This window comes from Watersipora subatra, chromosome 2 (genome assembly GCF_963576615.1).
Source record: "Watersipora subatra chromosome 2, tzWatSuba1.1, whole genome shotgun sequence".
NCBI lineage: Eukaryota > Metazoa > Bryozoa > Gymnolaemata > Cheilostomatida > Watersiporidae > Watersipora > Watersipora subatra.
The window spans coordinates 23,945,349-23,964,972 of record NC_088709.1 but is presented as its reverse complement, the minus strand read 5'-3'; the positions used below and the strand labels follow the sequence as shown (position 1 = coordinate 23,964,972).

Sequence of the window (19,624 nt, the reverse complement as noted above, 5' to 3'; positions counted from 1 at the left end):
GGCTATAACCGGATTTCCAACAGACGGAATTCCAACACACGGACTTTGAGAAATATATATATAGATGACTATACTATACTGCGTCATGTCATCAGTGGTTACAACATGATGATTTGCACACTGTGCTGCGCAACGTCATTACATTCTACAGGTAATAAATGGCATACAATGACAGGTCAAAAACAGACCTGGGTATAAATACTCCTTCATTTGTCTACAACTACATGCCAAGGCCGTGCATCATTGCAGAGCTTACAAGTTGAGTGAAACCCTGCATCTTCATTTCTGTTAAGAATGGCAGATGAGACCAGTAAGAAGGTTCCTATCAACATACAGATTGTTGCGTAAGTACATTCTATATGACAACCTTTGTTCTATACTAAATGAATGCCTGGCATTACACGGGTGATAAAAAGTTTCTGCACAGAAAATTAATTTTTTTCTCAACATATACAAAATTTACCATTCTAACTTTTAAACGAAAGTGTTTTGTTTATTTCTGTGTACCGTGTTTATTTTTGTGTGATTCATACTATACTGGCTGCAGTGCCGACTACAGATTTATATTTATTGCAATTATCTCGTTGGCTATGTGAGTTCAGGCCTTTTTCTTCAAGTATAGGCAGGCATTTTTCTTCTGGTATGGCTTCATTCATAGTGCTAGCTGCAGTGTTAAGAGTGAAGCCATAAAAGATTGGCATTTGTAATAAGTATGTGCCCAATTTATTCTGTCATATAGCCAATTGAACAGCATATTGTATTGAATAGATGACTGTCTGCATAACTGAATGTTCTCCAAGTTCAAATCCGGTGTGCAGCTGGTGTTTCATTCTGAAAACTTTATCGCTATAACTGGACATGCAGACAAACATACATACAAACATTGAGATTTATATATACATGTATATAGATGCTTGAGAATGTTCATTTGTCTCCAAGCCTAGGAATACCTTTCATTCATGATATAATTACTAGAAGTCTCGAGTAGAGTTACGATTACTACCAAAGTATTTGAAAATCCTGACTGTAGATCCTTGTCTTTAGCCTTGAACTTTGTTTATTCTTAGATAGCTAAATTATTGAAAACATTTTAAAGCTTTTCAAAAGGAAAGAGGATAGCATGGCAGCGACAAACTGGCACATGCCAACAGTTGTTATTCATCAAAGTCTTTTAATAGAGGTCACATGATCAGTTGGTGGCTTACATAGAGGAAAAATTATAAAAACAGACCATAATATACAAACCCGAAGTGTTCCATTCTATGAAAGCAAGAGTTATTACAGATTAGTGAGGGCATTGCATAGCCTTGTCTTTTGGGTTACTAACGACTACCATATACAAATCACTCCAGAATAGTCTAAATCGTAGTGATGCATGAGCTGTTTTGATTGATATTCGTGGTTAGTTTTGAAAGGAAAACATTTTACTGATTGGCCATGCTTGCGTCAGTGATAACTTTTCCAGCATTGAGAGAGAGAGCATGATGTGACATATTCTGCTTGAAGTGTTGATGACACTATCAGCCAGGAGCACATTTAATTGGCTTAAATCCAAGACCTATTCCTGCCACAGACTAATTAAAGATACCTATGCTTTTCACAGCTAGACTTCAGTCATTAAAGTTTTTGCAAACACTGGATAGATATGACACACTAAAGCAAGTATTGATTAGCAATAACATGTAACTAGAGGCACTAGACTTAAGTGATATATAGAAGCCAGTGCTAGATAAAACTAATGTACAGAAATAAGTACTAATTGGGAGTGACATATGAGAATATGTACTGGATAGAAATGACAAGTAAGAACATGTACTGGATAGAAATGACAAGTAAGAACATGTACTGGATAGAAATGACAAGTAAGAACATGTACTGGATAGAAATGACAAGTAAGAACATGTACTGGATAGAAATGACAAGTAAGAACATGTACTGGATAGAAATGACAAGTAAGAACATGTACTGGATAGAAATGACAAGTAAGAATATGTACTGGATAGAAATGACAAGTAAGAACATGTACTCGATAAAAATGACATGTTAGAACATGTACTGGATAGAAATGAAATGTTCGAACAGGTGCTAGATAGAAATGACACACTAGAATTATACCATTTTGGAATGAATGTGGCTATATCAAACTGTTAGCTATTCCACAAAGAGCTAAATTGCCATTTCGAAGTTCTTATAAAGGGTTTTACTAAACTTTGTAGTAATAGGTATACATTTCATCAGCCCAAGGGTGCCCTTTACCCATAAACAGACTAGTTCAACAATGATAGTCTATTCTTTACAGGTGAATAACAAACAGGCAATTGAAGAGCCAGGTGCACAAAGTGATACAGTCACATTTTAAAAAGTTGAGTTGTAAAACTTTTAACACCAATTCAAACATACTGAGAGTGATTTAACGCAAAAAACTTTTATGTTAGAGGTGTAAAAGTCCTTGAAGCATTTCTAACAGGAAAAAAACTGCGCAAAGTTTAAACTTTACAGTTTCTTCCTGTATAAGCGTTGAGAAGCTGTTTCAATTTTGTAACTGAACTTTTTTTGACTGTGATTTGATCAATTTTATCACTGACTATCCTATGGTAGTATTCAGCTTGATTAGTAAGAGGCTCATTAAAAATCGGTTTTAAGAAAATCAGGTGAAAATATTTTAAGTGCATGAGGCAAGTTATTGATATATATTTGGGTTGAAATAGTGGTTATATAGTGGTTATATAGTGGTTGAAATAGATGAAAACTACAAAAATAAACAAATATTGAGACACACTAAGATGATTTGCTGTCACTAAAGTCTAACGACCAGAACCAGCAAGCCCAATATAGTCAATCACAAAAATAAGATCTGACTTTTTCCACAACTTTTCTTCATTTGGAACCTCTGTGTATTTATTGTAGTTGTTGTAGTTGTACCTAAAAAGGAACCACCAAGCATACTGGTTGTTCTGACCCTATCACCTTCACCAGACAAACTACTAGAGAGATTGTTACTTGCAGGGATTTTATGTGTCTATCGTGCTGGATCGGCAAGCGAAAGCTGGAGGCTGCCATGCAGCAGACGGCTGACTTGTACGATTTCAATGTTTCTTGGGAGCCATTTTTCCTTTTTCCTGGTCTTACAGATGAAGGAGTTGAGAAACTTCCCAGGATGAAAAATCCCAGGTTAGTAGATGCGAGGTCAAGGTTGGGATAAACATTTTAATCAAATAGAAAAATGAAAGCAGCACATACAGAGTTATAATATATGGTAATATATATATATATTATCATATATATTATGTATCATATATTATTTAATATATGATAATGTATAATATCCAAATATATCAGTAGTTTGTAGGGTCACTGTGATTAGGAGGTAAATTAACTGTTATAGCATATGCATGTTATCCAAACAAAAGGTTTCAATGTCATAGATCAAATGTTGTCCAGCACCAAAGTTTTTCTCAATATATTAGTAGACATGCTCATTTTAATCCAAACATACTAACAACCATATAGGAAAGCGAGTAATTCACATTATTCGCAATCAATTTGAGTAAGGTTTTTGCGGTTACGGGACATTTTGTGGGTTAGCGGAAGCTGAAAATTAAAAAAGCAGTTAGCATTTCGGATAAGCAAACTCCAAACGAGCTGTAGATTCCTAGACAACAACACAGCATCAAATGGTTAACTCTATTGTCCTCTCATGATCATGGAGTACTTTAGCCAGTTGTCTTAGTACCACATGCTTTTACTAGCATTTCTAGTAGAACATGTAATGAGTGATTACACCGTAAAAAGCCTTTTCAGTAATTAATGTTTTAATTAACATTGATACGGCCTGTTTGATTGAATATCAATATGGCCTGTTCGATCGGATATTAATATGACCTGTTCAATCGAATATTAATATGGCCTGTTCGATCCAATATTAATATGGCCTGATCAATCGAATATTAATATGGCCTGTTCAATCGAATATTAATATGGCCTGTTTGATCGAATATTAATATGGCCTGTTCAATCGAATATTAATATGGCCTGTTCGATGCAATATTAATATGGCCTGTTTGATCAAATATTAATATGGCCTGTTCAATCCAATATTAATTTGGCCTGTTCAATCCAATATTAATATGGCCTGTTAGATCTAATATTAATATGGCCTGTTAGACCGAATATTAATATGGCCTGTTAGATCGAATATTAATATGGCCTGTTCGATTCAATACATTGTTTTCTCAAGGATTAATCATGATAACCTCAGTGGCTCAGTTTTGCTATACCGAGTAGACACATGTAATGCTTGTTTAAAATATACTTTTAATATTTACGGTACTTATAGACTTGCCTTTGATTGAAATCACCTAACAGTATATTAGAAAGATTGTACAGCCATCTATGTTTGAAAATTAGTCTAGATAACATTTCTTTGTAGCATTCTTGAACAAATGCGACAGCGGGCAGCTTCTGTAGGAATCAAATTTAGTGGACGGTCTAAACGACTACCTAACACGTTTCCTGGCCACCAAATGCTGGAGTATTGTAAAACCTTGGATAATTCGACGAATGTACAGAGCAACGTAGCTGAACGAATATTCAAGGTAACTCATGTCAATAGTACTTATCATATTATCATGATGGAAAATTTTTTTTGTTGATTTTAAACCGCTAGACGAATGCTCATTTAATAATGTAATACCTTGTTTGTGAAAGTCCTAGACTTATACATTTGATAGTTGTGAAAAGACAACTCCTTTACAAGAAATACAGCCTGTGATCCCATTGATGTCTCACCAGATACAGTAACTCCAATGCTATAGAAAAAAAGCCTTTCAACTTTCTTTCAGCTTTTTTTAGCATTTCCCATTTAGGGGTCATCACTGCAAATAGTATTTCCTGGTATAGAGCGACCATTTTTCACATGAGATTTGGCTAGATGCCCTTCCTAATACCATCAACGGTTCTTCTGCTATTCAGACCTCTGACTTACCGATTGTATGCTAGCACGCTAACCACTGATCCACGGCTGCTCCTCTTCTGTGGTCAATATGACCGATAAGACATTCTACACTAGTACTATAAACTAATAGATCAGCTACTCTAGAGTTGCGTTACCTTGGCATTGCAGGTGGTCTTTCAAGGTACAAAAACAATTACAATTCTATATTCAAAGTTTATCAACTAACTTATATGTGTTAAAATTATTATTCAGAATTACCTCTGTGAAGATCAGTTGCTTAACAGAGGAGTCTTAAACAAAATAGCAGAAGAGCTGTGTTTTGATATGGCTGCCTATGAGGGTTACATGGACTGTGCAGACAACTCCAAGAAAGTAGAAGAGACTGCTCTTTCTTGGAAATCAAAACCTATCCCGAGTATGTAAACCTTTTTTACAGCGTATGAAATAGTTCTTGTCTAGTAGTCACACTTTATAGTTAAGATATTTCCTGCTGTAGAAACAATTGAGTTCAAAGGCTGAGTGTAGTATTCAGAGCTCAGCTTCTCAATACGAAATTCTCTCCACGTATGCAGCAAACACACGGAGCTACTAAGCTTCCAAACTATTTCCATCAAGAGGCAATTCTTTAGTTTTTTCAGTTACAAGCCAACTTTCACCAGCTCTTATGCTACGGGCTAATTGTTTGCAGAGTAAAACCACATTTAAGCAGCAAGTTTTGAGGTTGGGTGACGAAAAACACTACATTCAAGTGTTTTGAGAGGCGCTTTGAGAGCTATTAGTAGTTTCATAAAAAGCTATTGCAGTTACTATTAAACAATATTGCAATAAAACAATAAAATTATACAATCAGCTAGTCATTTATATTCCTAGATGCTTTGCATATAATAACTGATCATCACGACTAGTTGATTTGTTCCATCGAATACCAAAAAATCTATGAACAATTTAAAAATATAACGTTTGTTTTGGGTAAAAGATGATGTCCTACAACCACAGTAGTATTATTGGTTATTGGTCAGCTTATACTTCAGCATATTTTGTGTTTCAGGTGTACCACATTTTATTATTAATGGAGAGACACATATCTCAGGTTCACTGGAGCCCGACGCATTTGCAAAGACATTTGCTTTCATAGCAGACAATCAGAAATAAACTATAAAAGGAATTAACCTACGTCTCTTAGTTTTTACATCTAAAATGACAGCAGTATGTTTGTTATCAGCTTTTTGCTTCTTGTGTTACCATTTAAAAGGTATATATTGCTAGCATATGAAACTAGCAGTCAATATTTTCTACTCACATGGAAAGCACTATATTCAATTTTATGATATTGTCATTTTTAAGCTTTGAACGAATCACAATGGATGTCAGTTTGAATATCTTGTTATCCATGATCAGAAAATATACAGAACACTAGAAGAATTACAATTAATGTCTATTTAGGTATATATAAAATCGCAATTTCCATCACATTCACATGAAAATGTTATTTAACCTCTAAATGTAACAATCGCACCATATAATATATTCTATATAGTTTTGATGGAACTGAAATACTAACAATTAAAAAAGGTTAGCACCATTTAGAAAATAGAAGCTTTTGACTCAATTTAATAAAACATAAAATTTGAAGAAGAAAATGTCTTCTAGCGGATGAATCTAATTCGCCTGTTAAACATGATGAATGACAACAAAGAGGTTCGTAAAATATATGGCTTGAGATGAAAAATCGCAACGAAATATTACAGCATATCTTCTCGCATTTTAAATACCAAAAATACAAAAAAAAAATTACTTCTACAAGTTTTCCATGAAGCATTTTCATGTTGATGAAATCATCATGCAATAGTGAGTCGAATTTTCATGTTCCTGGGTTAGTCGACATGTGGTCGAAGCATCATCACCAGCTGTTGGCACAATGGCTTGAATGTAGAGTACACGTCACAGAATCCAGCTTAATGCAATTGAGAAATGTTTTACTAACGTCAGTAGGGTTTGCCGATATACTTTGGCAACATAAGAGAAGTGACGATATAACGATGAGCAGAAAATCTTTAAAGCACCTCGAATCGTAAGTACGGTAATAAACCATTCCTCTATGCACTGACAGATCTCTGAGTGTTGATGAACTGAAACTTTACCATCGCCTCATGAAAACTTTGTAATTAAAACAGTCATATGGTGAATTATGTTATACAGCTAACAGATTTTCATGGTATAGTGGAAAACTCCCATCCGGGTTGAGAAACTTACAAATGCGCAACCAGAGGTAGCGTCTAAATACCAAAAGCAGTAACATTGCTAGTGAGAGAGTGACAACTAAAACCAACCAGACACGCTTGTCATATGTAACATTCAATCCGTTGAATTCTGTGGAAAGAACGCTGACCCTCTTTTTAATACAAGTATGATCCAATAAAACAGAATGATTTAGCTTGTGCACATCAAAGCATAACGAATCAGAATGTTCTATATGAAGATTCAACAATGTAATGAGGGCTGGAAGATGCTCTTTAAAGACTTTGGGTGATGTTGGCGGGCTGTGAATAGACACACCCTCAGTTTGAAGACCCACAATGAATGAACTGAGGCCACCTCCACTCCCAAGTTGAGAATCTGTAGCAACAAGTCGTGATATATGGTAGCCATTCTGGCCGCCCACAATAAACAGATCAACTTTGAACTCTACTAAAAGATCTGTGAGTGCCCGACAACCAGGCGTCTTACCCCAAGGCGTATCATCAGATGCGCATACTGGGAGATGATCAGACATCAGCACTAACCAAGGACATTCTGCCCTGCAATTATTTACTCACATCTTAAAACGAGGCCTCAAATACGATTTGAAAACTTTTTGTTTGTACATATAATTTGAACTATAAATCAGTGAATGAATGTGCTGTAATAACTATGTCTGATATCAGTAATAAAAATGATGAGTGGTCTTTGACTTCACAATACTATCAAAACACAGTTTTTTGCTACTTTTAGCGACTCATAAAGTTCATGAAGAGTATTTGTGAGTCGTGTCCTGTGATTGGTTTTTACAAAATTTATTGCTGAAAACAATGAATTTACAAAAATTCCAAGAAAAAATTACAAAAATATTTTTTCAACAAAATAAAAAAAAAATACTTTAAAAAATCTTTTTGACAGGTAACTTGAAATATCCACAATAAAACTACAAAGATGCGGATCTAGATCCGCCATTTGGCCATAGCTGCACTATACTATGTACTATACTCATAGATATATAAACCTAGATTGGCCAATAGGGAAAAAGCCTGTCAGACGTAAATAGCATGACGTAACGTCATTGTATTGTACTTCACGCTTGACTGCACTATCGTTAACAATGGAGCTCATGAGGAGAATTTGACAAAATCATATTCATTTTTGCATAAAAACCTTCTTGTATACATAATCAAGAAAAGCAATTATGTAATAATATCTGATAACCACCATAGATTAAAAGTATAAAAGCTATGAAATGTTGCACACAAATCATGAGCTATCAGGGCTTTATTTGCCACCCTCTCCTATCCCCATTCTCTCTTTTCCCCTTCTCCAAAGAAGAAGTGAGAAGGGGAAAAGAGAGAAGGGCAAAAGGAGGGGGGCAAATAGCCCACCCACCCGAAGAGCCAGACCCTGGCTAGGTAAAAGACTAATATCCTGCTGAACTAAACATGACTAAATATGATGAGCCTGTGAAGTTTTTGATCTGATCAGGGAAATGGAATCAATGGCTTTCTTAGCTAGAGCTGGAACGAGACCAAGGAATGCAGAGTCGGACCAGACTCAGGGTCAACAATGAGGGCCAATATCGGGTCGGACCGGGTCAGCACACGCGATTTTTTTATTCATTTAAGTTTACGAGATAGTTCTATTACAGCCCAATTTTGTGACATCATTAAACTAAGATAAAAGAAACCATTATCACACCAATCATTATATCCTGTAGCTTGGTTTATAGATGCAATCTACAATTTATGGTTAGACATTGGTGGATCAATGCTATTCAATGGGTGATAGATTAATGGCATGATTGGGCTAGTGTTTTTATTACAGATTTTATTTTCAACTGCTATTATAATCAACAAGAGATTAGTTAAGAAATACTTTACAAATATAGAAATACATAACCCAGCATAGTGGAAAGCAAAAATCCATCACATTCCTAAAACCTCTGGTATTAGTGAAAGAAACTAAAAATAAAATATATTTGCTGGATTGAAGGTTCTTAGATGCGCTTTTAAGTTCCTCAGGATGCCCTCGTTGTAAATGCCTCAATAGTATTGAGGTGGACCCTTCTTTGTAACTTAAAAAGATGACTTGCAACAAAATTCACATTACAGTTATCTGGTATCAAAAGATTCACCATGTCTTACTCTGTTGTGTTGTAGGTGCCAATACGTGGAACTGTGATTACAAGCTCTTAAAAGCTCAAAAATATAAAGCCGCCATAGATTGGAATCTCTTTATTTCTCTGACGTAGTCATTACAGTTTGGTTATCGTCTTGTCACGTGATGTTCTCGTGTGAATTGAAAAGCCATTAAAAAACTCAATATAAAACTTGTCGTAGCACTAGTTTATGACAAACATTTCGGGTTTTACCGAAGACCCCGTATCAAATATAGATGCTCGCTAGTTTACAGTTTTGTTTCGGCATTATTCAATCGTCAAGTCGTAATCTGATCACATGACCCAATACTTCGAAAATAATTTCTGCAGCACTTTTCAATTATCACAGGTGACCAACGGGTTCGTCATGATTATTGGACAAAGATATGTACTCCTGTGAGCTAAGGTTAAAAAGTTTAATGATATTTTACGGTAAGTTATAAGATATCACTGCTAAAAGTGACAGCATTACAATGATGATAAAACAGACGCGTAAGAACAATAGACATGGTTTTATTGAATGCGTGAAGCATATTTGTGAAAATATTTCGACGAATGAGGTTGCATGAAAGTGTAAACAGAAACCATCCTGTAACAACTACGTCCCATTAGAGCCGTTTTGGAAAGCGAATCCAAACTACGGCGGTCTCGTGTGGCTGCGATTAACTGTTCGTTTTTTAGTTTTTAAGAGCTTGTAATCACATTCCCATATATTTCACACCTACAACACAACAGAGTAAGACAAGGTGAATCTTATGATACTAAATAACTGTAATGTGAATTCTGTTGCAAGTCAACCTTTAACTTGCTTTTGTATATTGTACAAATAACTTGGTATTTTCCTTTCGTGACTGGCTTCTTCATGAAATCCCAGACTATCGACATCTTGGTTATTTTTTGCCGAAAAACAGTGTGAAACCTATAATCCAAAGACTATTGTCGCAGACGGCAAAATATAGTCTTGACTCACCTTGTTTTATTTCGCCTGGTCCTTCCGTGCTAGGACTATATGCGACTCCATTTCAATCGCACTTAAAAAGCAATATACAACCGCTGTTGTTTAGCCATAAACCAACTGTGTCTTTGTATAGGAAGACCCGAGTGTCGGGTGGCCCGACCTGGGCACCTCTGACCCGGTGGGTCAAGACCAGACGAGCTACCCATGCCAGCTCTATTCTTAGCTTCATAATGCGCCATAATCGAAATATATCTCTCTGCTATCTCACGAGCTAGTCTACTAGCTTGATGATTACACTTAAACAATAGCATGATGTTGAAACTTGAACCTCAGCAACTTCTCCATGGTGGCAATTAGTGCTAGCCTGGGAAAGTTTTTCACCAATCCAGCACTACTACGCAACACTCTCGTTGCTTTCTCACTGTGGTTACAAACCTCAATCACCACAGGCGAAGACAAAGTATAGCCATTACATCACGATTCTTAATTTTGATTAGGGAATTCGTTGCTTGGTTTACATTAAAGTTGGTAACATCCACGATGCTATTGATACAATCATTACACTTCAGCTTTGGTGACCTAGCCAGCTACATAGCCAGCTGTAAAAAATCATTCTGTCTCATTTTTGACTTAAGACATACTTGCATACTCATCATATTTAGTCATGTTTAGTTCAGCATGATATTAGTCTATTCACCTAGCCAGGGTCTGGCTCTTTGAGTGGGTGGGCTATTTGCTCCCCCTCTCCTTACTCCCTTCTCTCTTTTCCCCTTCTAACTTCTTCTTTGGAGAAGGGGAAAAGAGAGCATGGGGATAGGAGAGGGTTGCAAATAAAGCCCTGATGGCTCATGATTTGTGTACAACAATTCATAGCTTTTATAGTATTAATCTATGGTGGTTATCAGATATTATCACAGAATTGCTTTAGTTTACTGGATTATGTATCCAAGAAAGTTTTTATGTGAAAATAAATTTAATTTTGCCACCTTCTTCTCATTAGCTCAATTGTAAACAACAGTGCAGTCAAGCATGAGGTACAATACAAGACGTTATGTCGTGCTATTTAAGTCTGACAAGGCAACCGATGGGAATACTGTAGCTATTATTGGCCATTCTAGGTTTATATATCTACGAGCTGTGCCACCCGGCGTTGCCCATGTAATAGAAGAGTCTTTGGACAAAAAATGGATTTGTATTTAACATATAACAACATTTGCCACTATAAATTTCAAAATGCATATCATGAGAGAAGTGTGTCGTGTAGTTGAAGTGTTGAACTAAATTAAGAGGAAAATAAAAACAATTGTAAAGGTTTTAAAACTTTGTTAAACAACTGTACCTTTCAAGCTAGTAGCCTGGCATATTGCCAATGGAAAACTCCACTAAGCTAGTTAATAAGGTTAGGCTTCCAACATAGATATAGTAAACCCTATAGTTATATACATAGTAAACTATATCTATGGCTTCCAATGACAGTAAGCCATGACTTTGAGTATTTATTGTTGTCCAGCTCAGCTGTTCTAATAATGGCTATAACCGGATTTTTAACAGACGGAATTCCAACACACGGACTTTGAAAAATATATATATAGATGACTATACTATACTGCGTCATGTCATCAGTGGTTAAAACATGATGATATGCACACTGCAGCGCAACGTCATTACATTCTACAGGTAATAAATGACATACAATGACAGGTCAAAAACAGACCTGGGTATAAATACTCCTTCATTTGTCTACAACTACATGCCAAGGCAGTGTATCATCGCAGGGCTTACAAGTTGAGTGAAACCCTGCATATTCATTTCTGTTAAGAATGGCAGATGAGACCAGTAAGAAGGTTCCTATCAACATACAGATTGTTGCGTAAGTACATTCTATATGACAACCTTTACTCTATACTAGATGAATGCCTGGCATTGCACGGGTGATAAAAAGTTTCTGCACGGAAAATTAATTCTTTTCTCAACATATACAAAATTTACCATTCTAACTTTTAAACGAATGTGTTTTGTTTATTTCTGTGTACCGTGTTTATTTTTGTGTAATTCATAATATACTGGCTGCAGTGCCGACTACAGATTTATACTTATTGCAATTATCTCATTGGCTATGTGAGTTTAGGCATTTTTCTTCAAGTATAGGCAGGCATTTTTCTTCTGGTATGGCTTCATACATAGCGCTAGCTGCAGTGTTAAGAGTGAAGCCACGAAAGATTGGCATTTGTAATAAGTATGTGCCCAATTTATTCTGTCATATAGCCAATTGGACAGCATAGTGTATTGAATAGATGACTGTCTGCATAACTGAATGTTCTCCAAGTTCAAATCCGGTGTGCAGCTGGTGTTTTATGCTGAAAACCTTATCGCTATAACTGGACATGCAGACAAACATACATACAAACATTGAGATTTATATATACATGTATATAGATGCTTGAGAATGTTCATTTGTCTCCAAGCCTAGGAATACCTTTTATTCATGATATAATTACTAGAAGTCTCGAGTAGAGTTACGATTACTACCAAAGTATTTGAAAATCCTGACTGTAGATCCTTGTCTTTAGCCTTGAACTTTGTTTATTCTTAGATAGCTAAATTATTGAAAACATTTTAAACTTTTCAAAAAGAAAGAGGATAGCATGGCAGCGAGAAACTGGCACATGTCAATAGTTGTTATTCATCAAAGTCTTTTAATAGAGGTCACATGATCAGTTGGTGGCTTACATCGAGGAAAAATTATAAAAAAAACAGACCATAATATACAAACCCGAAGTGTTCCATTCTATGAAAGCAAGAGTTATTACAGATTAGTGAAGGCATTGCAGGGGCGGATCTACTGCGGTGCATTTGGTGCAAATGCACCACCATAACTATGCAAAAAATTAAAAAAAAGATTTAAAATTCATGAAGAATTGAGTAAATTAAAATTCATTTCACTGAGAACTTGCTTTGGGAGAAAATGAACAAAAATGGCCTAGTAGAGCTCGTTATAACGAACTAGTTTTAATAACATTGACCTGAATTTGTTTAGCTTATAAACAAATGAGAGTGGTTCCAATAAACATCCCCAATTGAGCCACAACTTTTTCGAAAGAAGTACTACAAGCAATTTTAAAAACAAAAAGTCTCAAAGAAAGGTCAAGAATGAAATTTGGATCATTTCTTTCGACGAAAAAACAACAACTCAAAAAAGTATGCCCTAATATGTCTGTTTTATAATAGCATCGTTATGTAGCTAATACTACGAAACATCTCTTATGGTACTTTACAGAAATGATGGCTAATTTCTGCACAGCCAAACCAAATGGCTGTTGAGGTTTTGTGATTGATTTTGTCTTGATTTTATTTTATTGCACAAATGTTTGTTAACTTTCTGTTTACATGTAATCTTGATATACATAGTATAAGGAACATTATAAAACACCAATTTAATTGATCATGTCTAATGTCAACTTTTACCTCTAAATTTGTTGTTTGCTGCAAATAAATGATTACACTTTTTTGGGCTCAAACATACCTCTCCTTCATTCTAAGATGCCTAAATTTCAAAAATGTCCGCTAGCGTGGGGCCAGGTAAGGGGGTCACTCCGCGCACCCCTTCCCACTCTAGATATATTACACAAATTTTGCACCACACACTTTTTTTCCTAGATCCGCCCCTGCATTGCATAGCCTTGTCTTTTGGGTTACTAACGACTACCATATACAAATCACTCCAGAATAGTCTAAATCGTAGTGATGCATGAGCTGTTTTGATTGATATTCGTGGTTAGTTTTGAAAGGAAAACATTTTACTGATTGGCCATGCTTGCGTCAGTGATAACTTTTCCAGCATTGAGAGAGAGAGAGAGCATGATGTGGCATATTCTGCTTGAAGTGTTGACGACACTATCAGCCAGGAGCACATTTAATTGGCTTAAATCCAAGACCTATTCCTGCCACAGACTAATTAAAGATACCTATGCTTTTCACAGCTAGACTTCAGTCATTAAAGTTTTTGCAAACACTGGATAGATATGACACACTAAAGCAAGTATTGATTAGCAATAACATGTAACTAGAGGCACTAGACTTAAGTGATATATAGAAGCCAGTGCTAGATAAAACTAATGTACAGAGATAAGTACTAATTGGGAGTGACATGTGAGAATATGTACTGGATAAAAATGACAAGCAAGAACATGTACTGGATAGAAATGACAAGTAAGAACATGTACTGGATAGAAATGACAAGTAAGAACATGTACTGGGTAGAAATGACAAGTAAGAACATGTACTGGATAGAAGTGACAAGTAAAAACATGTACTGGATAGAAATGGCAAGTAAGAACATGTACTGGGTAGAAATGACAAGTAAGAACATGTACTGGATAGAAGTGACAAGTAAAAACATGTACTGGATAGAAATGACAAGTAAGAACATGTACTGGATAGAAATGACAAGTAAGAACATGTACTGGATAGAAATGACAAGTAAGAATATGTACTGGATAGAAATGACAAGTAAGAACATGTACTCGATAAAAATGACATGTTAGAACATGTACTGGATAGAAATGAAATGTTCGAACAGGTGCTAGATAGAGATGAAATGTTCGAACAGGTGCTAGATAGAAATGACACACTAGAATTATACCATTTTGGAATGAATGTGGCTATATCAAACTGTTAGCTATTCCCCAAAGAGCTAAATTGCCATTTCGGAGTTCTTATAAAGGGTTTTACTAAACTTTGTAGTAATAGGTATACATTTCATCAGCCCAAGGGTGCCCTTTACCCATAAACAGACTAGTTCAACAATGATAGTCTATTCTTTACAGGTGAATAACAAACAGGCAATTGAAGAGCCAGGTGCACAAAGTGATAGTCACATTTTAAAAAGTTGAGTTGTAAAACTTTTAACACCAATTCGAACATACTGAGAGTGATTTAGTGCAAAAAACTTTTATGTTAGAGGTGTAAAAGTCCTTGAAGCATTTCTAGCAGAAAAAAGCTGCGCAAAGTGTAAACTTTACACAGTTTCTTCCTGTATAAGCGTTGAGAAGCTGTTTCAATTTTGTAACTGAACTTTTTTTGACTGTGATTTGACCAATTTTATCACTGACTATCCTATGGTAGTATTCAGCCTGATTAGTAAGAAGCTCATTAAAAATCGGTTTTAAGAAAATCAGGTGAAAATATTTTAAGTGCATGAGGCAAGTTATTGATATATATTTGGGTTGAAATAGTGGTTATATAGTGGTTATATAGTGGTTGAAATAGATGAAAACTACAAAAATAAACAAATATTGAGACGCACTAAAATGATTTGCTGTCACTAAAGTCTAACGACCAGAACCAGCAAGCCCAATACAGTCAATCACAAAAATAAGATCTGGCTTTTTCCACAACTTTTCTTCATTTGGAACCTCTGTGTATTTATTGTAGCTGTTGTAGTTGTACCTAAAAAGGAACCACCAAGCATACTGGTTGTTCTGACCCTATCACCTTTACCAGACAAACTACTAGAGAGATTGTTACTTGCAGGGATTTTATGTGACTATCGTGCTGGATCGGCAAGCGAAAGCTGGAGGCTGCCATGCAGCAGACGGCTGACTTGTACGATTTCAATGTTTCTTGGGAGCCATTTTTCCTCTTTCCTGGTCTTACAGATGAAGGAGTTGAGAAACTTCCCAGGATGAAAAATCCCAGGTTAGTAGATGCGAGAAGGTCAAGGTTGGGATAAACATTTTAATCAAATAAAAAAAATTGAAAGCAGCACATACAGAGTTATAATATATGATAATATATATATATTATCATATATATTATGTATCATATATTATTTAATATATGATAATGTATAATATCCAAATATATCAGTAGTTTGTAGGGTCGCTGTGTTTAGGAGGTAAATTAACTGTTATAGCATATGCATGTTATCCAAACAAAAGCTTTCAATGTCATAGATCATGCAAATGTTGTCCAGCACCAAAGTTTTTCTCAATATATTAGTAGACATGCTCTTTTTAATCTAAACTTACTAACAACCATATAGGAAAGCGAGTAATTCACATTATTCGCAATCAATTTGAGTAAGGTTTTTGCGGTTACGCGGCATTTTGTGGGTTAGCGGAAGCTATAAATTAAAAAAGCAGTTAGCATTTCGGATAAGCAAACTCCAAACGAGCTGTAGATTCCTAGACAACAACACAGCATCAAATGGTTAACTCTATTGTCCTCTCATGATCATGGAGTAATTTAGCCAGTTGTCTTAGTACCACGTGCTTTTACTAGCATTTCTAGTAGAACATGTAATGAGTGATTACACCGTGAAAAGCCTTTTTAATAATTAATGCATTAATTAACATTGATACGGCCTGTTCAATTGAATATCATAATGGCCTGTTCGATCAAATATTAATATGGCCTGTTCGATTGAATATCAATATGGCCTGTTCAATCCAATATTAATATGGCCTGTTCGATCGAATATTAATATGGCCTGTTTGATCGAATATTAATATGGCCTGTTCAATCCAATATTAATATGGCCTGTTCAATCCAATATTAATATGGCCTGTTAGATCGAATATTAATATGGCCTGTTAGATCGAATATTAATATGGCCTATTAGATCGAATATTAATATGGCCTGTTCAATCCAATATTAATATGGCCTGTTAGATCAAATATTAATATGGCCTGTTCAATCCAATATTAATATGGCTTGTTCAATCCAATATTAATATGGCCTGTTAGATCGAATATTAATATGGCCTGTTAGATCGAATATTAATATGGCCTGTTAGATCGAATATTAATATGGCCTGTTCGATTCAATACATTGTTTTCCCAAAGATTAATCATGATAACCTCAGTGGCTCAGTTTTGCTATACCGAATAGACACATGTAATGCTTGTTTAAAATATACTTTTAATATTTACGGTACTTATAGACTTGCCTTTGATTGAAATCACATAACAGTATATTAGAAAGATTGTACAGCCATCTACGTTTGAAAATTAGTCTAGATGACATTTCTTTGTAGCATTCTTGAACAAATGCGACAGCGGGCAGCTTCTGTAGGAATCAAATTTAGTGGACGGTCTAAACGACTACCTAACACGTTTCCTGGCCATCAAATGCTGGAGTATTGTAAAACTTTGGATAATTCGACGAATGTGCAGAGCAACGTAGCTGAACGAATATTCAAGGTAACTCATGTCAATAGTACTTATCATATTATCATGATGGAATAAAATTTTTTGTTGATTTTAAACCACTAGACGAATGCTCATTTTATAATGTAATACCTTGTTTGTGAAAGTCCTAGACTTATACATTTGATAGTTGTGAAAAGACAACTCCTTTACGAGAAACACAGCCTGTGATCCCATTGATGTCTCACCAGATACAGTAACTCCAATGCTATAGAAGAGAAGCCTTTCAATTTTCTTTCAGCCTTTTTTAGCATTTCCCATTTAGGGGTCATCACTGCAAATAGTATTTCCTGGTATAGAGCGACCATTTTTCACATGAGATTTGGCTGGATGCCCTTCCTGATACCATCAATGGTTCTTCTGCTATTCAAACCTTTGACTTACCGATTGTAGGCTAGCACACTAACCACTGATCTACGGCTGCTCCTCTTCTGTGGTCAATATGACCGATAAGACATTCTACACTAGTACTATAAACTAATAGATCAGCCACTCTAGAGTTGCGTTACCTTGGCATTGCAGGTGGTCTTTCAAGGTACAAAAACAATTACAATTCTATATTCAAAGTTTATCAACTAACTTATATGTGTTAAAATTATTATTCAGAATTACCTCTGTGAAGATCAGCTGCTTAACAGAGGAGTCTTAAACAAAATAGCAGAAGAGCTGTGTTTTGATATGGCTGCCTATGAGGGTTACATGGACTGTGCAGACAACTCCAAGAAAGTAGAAGAGACTGCTCTTTCTTGGAAATCAAAACCTATCCCGAGTATGTAAACCTTTTTTACAGCGTATGAAATAGTTCTTGTCTAGTAGTCACACTTTATAGTTAAGATATTTCCTGCTGTAGAAACAATTGAGTTCAAAGGCTGAGTGTAGTATTCAGAGCTCAGCTTCTCAATACGAAATTCTCTCCACGTATGCAGCAAACACACGGAGCTACTAAGCTTCAAAACTATTTCCATCAAGAGGCAATTCTTTAGTTTTTTTCAGTTACAAGCCAACTTTCACCAGCTCTTATGCTACGGGCTAATTGTTTGCAGAGTAAAGCCACATTTAGGCAGCAAGTTTTGAGGTTGGGCGACGGAAAACACTACATTCAAGTGTTTTGAGAGGCGCTTTGAGAGCTATTAGTAGTTTCATAAAAAGCTATTGCAGTTACTATTAAACAATATTGCAATAAAACAATAAAATGATACAATCAGGTAGTCATTTATATTCCTAAATGCTTTGCATATAATAACTCATCATCCCGACTAGTTGGTTTGTTCAATCGAATACCAAAAAATCTATGAACAATTTAAAAATATAACGTTTGTTTTGGGTAAAAGATGATGTCCTACAACCACAGTAGTATCATTGGTTATTGATCAGCTTATACTTCAGCATTTTTTGTGTTTCAGGTGTACCACATTTTATTATAAATGGAGAGACACATATCTCAGGTTCACTGGAGCCCGACGCATTTGCAAAGACATTTGCTTTCATAGCAGACAATCAGAAATAAACTATTAAAGGAATTAACCTACGTCTCTTAGTTTTTACATCTAAAATGACAGCAGTATGTTTGTTATCAGCTTTTTGCTTCTTGTGTTACCATTTAAAAGGTATATATTGCTAGCATATGAAACTAGCAGTCAATATTTTCTACTCACATGGAAAGCACTATATTCAATTTTATGATATTGTCATTTTTAAGCTTTGAACGAATCACAATGGATGTCAGTTTGAATATCTTGTTATCCATGATCAGAAAATATACAGAACACTAGAAGAATTACAATTAATGTCTATTTAGGTATATATAAAATCGCAATTTCCATCACATTCACATGAAAATGTTATTTAACCTCTAAATGTAACAATCGCACCATATAATATATTCTATATAGTTTTGATAGAACTAAAATACTAACAATTAAAAAAGGTTAGCACCATTTAGAAAATAGAAGCTTTTGACTCAATTTAATAAAACATAAAATTTGAAGAAGAAAATGTCTTCTAGCAGATGAATCTAATTCGCCTGTTAAACATGATGAATGGCAACAAAAAAAAGTTCGTAAAATATATGGCTTGAAATGAAAAATCGCAACAAAATATT

General features: G+C 35.3%; 2 protein-coding genes across 2 annotated transcripts; both read left to right on the top strand.

Moving 5' to 3' along the window:
• The first annotated feature begins 294 nt into the window (after nt 1-294).
• On the top strand, nt 295-4,919 carry LOC137388077 (uncharacterized). Its single transcript, XM_068074590.1, has 4 exons — nt 295-344; nt 3,007-3,171; nt 4,430-4,595; nt 4,866-4,919. Exons 1-4 carry the CDS (start codon nt 295-297, stop codon nt 4,917-4,919), a joined length of 435 nt encoding a protein of 144 aa, XP_067930691.1.
• A 7,179-nt stretch (nt 4,920-12,098) lies between these two features.
• On the top strand, nt 12,099-19,359 carry LOC137387829 (uncharacterized). Its single transcript, XM_068074341.1, has 5 exons — nt 12,099-12,184; nt 15,847-16,011; nt 17,352-17,517; nt 18,130-18,292; nt 18,927-19,359. The coding sequence occupies exons 2-5, from the start codon at nt 15,899-15,901 to the stop codon at nt 19,028-19,030; spliced, it is 546 nt and encodes a 181-aa protein (XP_067930442.1). The 5' UTR covers nt 12,099-12,184; nt 15,847-15,898; the 3' UTR covers nt 19,031-19,359.
• Nucleotides 19,360-19,624: the final 265 nt, after the last annotated feature.